Source organism: Haliotis cracherodii, unplaced genomic scaffold, assembly GCF_022045235.1.
Source record: "Haliotis cracherodii isolate W230 unplaced genomic scaffold, xgHalCrac1.p SCAF_16, whole genome shotgun sequence".
In the NCBI taxonomy this organism is placed as follows: Eukaryota; Metazoa; Mollusca; class Gastropoda; order Lepetellida; family Haliotidae; genus Haliotis; species Haliotis cracherodii.
Window position 1 is genome coordinate 19,557,502 of NW_027266271.1, and position 5,043 is coordinate 19,562,544.

At 44.4% G+C, this 5,043-nt stretch overlaps 1 protein-coding gene across 1 annotated transcript; it reads right to left on the reverse strand.

Annotated features, from left to right (window-relative positions):
• Positions 1-2,398: 2,398 nt before the first annotated feature.
• LOC139463608 (uncharacterized) lies at positions 2,399-4,363 on the reverse strand. The gene has a single exon (XM_071244879.1). It carries the CDS (start codon positions 4,361-4,363, stop codon positions 2,399-2,401), a length of 1,965 nt encoding a protein of 654 aa, XP_071100980.1.
• Positions 4,364-5,043: the final 680 nt, after the last annotated feature.

Below are 5,043 nucleotides of genomic sequence, written 5' to 3' on the forward strand. Positions count from 1 at the left end.
ATCTTTTGTTGTCACCACTATAAACTTTCTCATGTGTTTCTCCAAACTTGGAAACATCTCCTTCTATCCTCTTCTCCTCTGGTATTGCCGACATCAATATTTGTTATGTGACCTGCCATGATATGAACCATGTCCTGAAAATGTCTTCACAATCTCTTGAAAGAACGAGGTAGGGAAATAGCACATGATCTGCAAAAAATAAGAAATGATACCATGAATGAGATTTGGTTTTGTTCATAGCAGCGCGTGTATGTTGTGGACTCTAAATTACGTTTGTAACGAACATGCTTATAACGAACTGACGGCTATAACGAATTATTTTTAGTCTTTGGGAATTGCTGGACATATGCTGATAACGAACTACGGTTATAACGAACTAAAATTAGTGGTCCCTTTCAGTTCTTTATAACCGTAGTTTACTGTACAACAAAACTAGATGAAGAGTAAGGCTAAAGCGCGTCTGTTATGCTGATTGTTTCCTTGCTTATGTCAGAAGAACGAAACGTGCAAGATTAAGAAAGACAAAGTGATACCTGTAAACCCACGTGGTGCTTTGTACAGCTCACGGGACACATATCAGGTGACGTTTGCAACGATTGTCGCGGAGAGAAGGTGGATGGGTGACCGTGTTTATAGCTAAGGTGCGTCTGTTATGCTGATTTGGAGGCATTATATAGTTTTGATTTGAACATGAGTACGTCTTTGTACCAACCTCATTTTAACAGGATATGTAAGTAAAGACAGTAAACATATCTGGTTATAGTCAATCCAGTAACGATGGTTGCGGTGAGTAGGTGGATGGGTGACCGTGTTCGACCCCTTGGCCCCTGAGAGTTTCTAGTTCTCAGTTTCACTTCTTCCGCTCCACTCTAAAGCACATGTAGCAAATGTGGTGTCTCCTTTAGCAAGTCACTTTGTTGGAAACATGTCAGCAGTAAATTGGTACCCGGTAGGATGAGATGGTGAGTGAGTGAGTGAGTGAGTGAGTATGGTTTTACGCCGCTTTTAGCAATATTCCAGCAATATCACGGCGGGGGACACCAGAAATGGGCTTCACACATTGTACCCACGTCTTCGGCGTGACGAGCGAACGCTTTAACCACTAGGCTACCCGACCGCCCCCCCCCCCCCCCCCCCCCCGGTAGGATGAGATGGTGATGCGACTGTTAAACTAACGACTAACAGGCAGCTTGTGTTTTTCCCTTTGACATTAAAATTTGACATTTCCATTGTGCAAAAAAGGACCCTGATTCTTCCTCGTCTGTTAATTGTTGTTGCATTATTTGCATCGTATAACATTATTTATTGTTATTTTCCTACCTAGTGTATATTGCCTTGTTTCAAACCAAAAACTTACCAAGTTCTTCATATACGCGTAATTTTGTCCACAGAAAGACAATGACTTTTGTGAAACACGAACTCAACTAATCACTCCTCACAGCAAGCCGTAAAATATAGAATATCAAGATGATTTTAAAAACATGTCAACCCGCTCCGCGAGTAACATCTACAGGGGACCATTTGTTATGCTACACGTCGAATGACAAATGACAAAACTGAATGCTCCCGTCCCCTCCTTCTCCCCAAGCTCCTGACATCGTTCTCATCGTATCGGCGTCTTACCAGACGCTCGCCATGATATGTCAGTGTCGCGATATCGAAAGCTCCATGGGGATTCTCAACTTCCTTTGTGCGACTTTTCTATCAATATTTGTCGGGTAATTGATTCACCGAACCCCATGGTTCAATGCGTCATCGAAGGGAGCCCTCTGTTCAAAAGCCTGATTTTGTTTGAAACGCGGATAATAACGCTAATGAGTGCACAGGTGTAGTCTTGTGGTGGCTAGAAAACACCTGTATACGAGTACAACGTCCTGTCAATACTCTTCCTCTGGTTCCCAACCGGAACGCAGGTAAATCTACAAAGAGTCGAGTACACCTGGGGTAGAGTCTCCTTGGACGATTTATTTTTTGAGTTAATCACGTTTTGGTGTATCCTGTTTTTCGTTTTATTAATGATTAACCTGTTTTCTTTTTCATTATGACAATAAACAACATAGCTATCAGTACACATTAAATGCGCCATTAATTATTGCCGTGGTTTCCGTGATGTGTTATGGTATTACGTTAGCGCGACTAGGCCGGAGATAAACAAGGAATAAGAGACAGCGGCATCGAGTCACTTCCTTGAATGTTACATAAATGTGGTCCTATTAGTGACGTCATACAGGAGATGGGATTCTTGAAGTGTTCATTCTGGAATTTTTGGAATAACAACTGAACAAGGTCGTAGATTTGATGCGTATGCTAAAAGGGTTGCTGCACAATAGCAACCGTGGTTTTACATTTAATGACGGCCGTGGCAGAACTGTAGTAACAGTCGTGGTAGTTGAAGAAGTTATGTTGCAGTAACAGTTGTGGTAGATGTAGCAACAGCCGTGGTACATGTGGCAACAGTCGTGGTAGATGTAGTAACAGTCGTGGTAGATGAAGCAACAGTCGTGGTAGTTGTAGCAACAGTCGTGGCAGATGTAGCAACAGTCGTGGCAGATGTAGCAACAATCGTGGTACATGTAGTCACAGCCGTGGTAGATGTAGCAACAGTCGTGGTAGATGTAGCAACAGTTGTGGTAGATGTAGCAACAGTCGTGGCAGATGTAGCAACAGTTGTGGTAGATGTAGTCACAGTCGTGGTAGGTGTAACAACAGTTGTGGTAGATGTAGCAACAGCCGTGGTACATGTGGCAACAGTCGTGGTAGATGTAGCAACAGTCGTGATAGATGTAGCAACAGTTGCTGTAGTTGTAGCAACAGTCGTGGTAGATATAGCAACAGTCGTGGTAGATATAGCAACAGTCGTGGCAGATGTAGCAACAGTCGTGGTAGATGTAGTAACAGTCGTGGTAGATGTAGTAACAGCCGTGGTAGTTGTAGTAACAGTCGTGGTAGTTTTAGCAACAGTCGTGGTAGTTGTAGCAACAGTCGTGTTAGATGTGGCAACAGTCGTGGTAGATGTAGCAACAGTCGTGGTAGTTGTAGCAACAGTCGTGATAGATGTAGCAACAGTCGTGGCAGATGTAGCAACAGTTGTGGTAGATGTAGTAACAGTCGTGGTAGATGTAGCAACAGTCGTGGTAGTTGTATAAACAGTCGTGGTAGATGTAGTAACAGCCGCGGAAGATGTAGCAACAGTCGTGGTAGATGTAGCAACAGCCGTGGTAGATGTAGTAACAGTCGTGGTAGATGTAGCAACAGTCGTGGTAGTTGTAGCAACAGTCGTGGTAGATGTAGCAACCGTCGTGGCAGATTTAGCAACAGTTGTGGTAGATGTAGCAACAGTCGTGGTAGATGTAGCAACAGTCGTGGTAGTTGTATAAACAGTCGTGGTAGATGTAGTAACAGCCGCGGAAGATGTAGCAACAGTCGTGGTAGATGTAGCAACAGCCGTGGTAGATGTAGTAACAGTCGTGGTAAATGTAGCAACAGTCGTGGTAGTTGTAGCAACAGTCGTGGTAGATGTAGCAACCGTCGTGGCAGATGTAGCAACAGTTGTGGTAGATGTAGCAACAGTCGTGGTAGATGTGGCAACAGTTGTGGTAGTTGTATGAACAGTCGTGGCAGATGTAGTAACAGCCGCGGAAGATGTAGCAACAGTCGTGGTAGATGTAGCAACAGCCGTGGTAGATGTAGTAACAGTCGTGGTAAATGTAGCAACAGTCGTGGTAGTTGTAGCAACAGTCGTGGTAGATGTAGCAACAGTAGTGGTAGTTGTATAAACAGTCATGGTAGATGTAGCAACAGTCTTGGTAGATGTAGCAACAGTTGTGGTAGTTGTATGAACAGTCGTGGTAGTTGCAGCAACACTCGTGGTAGTTGTGGCAACAGTCGTGGTCGTTGAAGCAACCATTGGGGTAGTTGTGGTAGATGTAGCAACAGTCGTGGTAGATGTAGTAACAGTCGTGGTAGATGTAGCAACAGTCGTGGTAGATGTAGCAACAGTCGTGGTAGATGTAGCAACAGTCGTGGTAGTTGTAGCAACAGTCGTGGTAGATGTAGCAACAGTCGTGGTAGTTGTACCAACCGTCGTGGCAGATTTAGCAACAGTCGTGGTAGATGTAGTAACAGTCGTGGTAGATGTGGCAACAGTCGTGGTAGTCGCAGCAATTGTCGCGGTAGTTGTAGTAACAGTCGTGGTAGTTTCAGCAACAGTCGTGGTAGATATAGCAACAGTCGTGGTAGATGCAGCAACAGTCGCGGTAGTAGATGCAGCAACAGTCGTGGCAGATGTAGGAAAAGTCGCGGTAGTCGCAGCAACAGTCGTGGTAGATGTGATATCAGTCGTGGCAGTTGTAGCAACAGTCATGGTAGCTGAAGTAGAACATTCGTCGTAGTTGTCACTATTCAAGAAGGCACTGAGGCAACCGTGGTAGAGACATTCAAAGTAGCTGCCGAACAATTAGGGTAATGAAACACCTGCCTTGATATCGTAATGGATGAACGTATGATATAGACAATAACGCATTTGAACACGTGTTGCACTGTCTTATTATCGCCACTGTCTCGGACAGATTGCTCATCATGAGCCACTGAGAGATTCCGGAAGTCGTGTTGTAGAATCTGAGATTCGACCGTAATATGATCTTTGGCCAGCCAGTATCATACTTGTGTTTGTTTGTTTTTTGTTTAACGCCACACACAGCAATATTCTAGCTATATGACGGCGGTCTGTAAATAATCAAGTCCGATCGGTCCAAATTAGTTTCCTGTGTGTTTGTTTGTTCTTAAATGCCACGCTCAACAATATCCCAGCCATGTGGCAGCTATATGTGAGACCAGACAATCCAGTGATTGACATCATGAGTATCGATCTACGTAATCGGAATACGATGGTTGGTTTGTTGGTTGTTTTACGCCGCACTCAGCAATATTACAGCTATATGACGGCGGTCTGTAAATAATCGAGTCTGGACCAGCCAACCCAGGGGTTGACATCATGAGGATCAATCACGCGAGCCTGACCACCCAATCCCGTTAGTCGCCTGT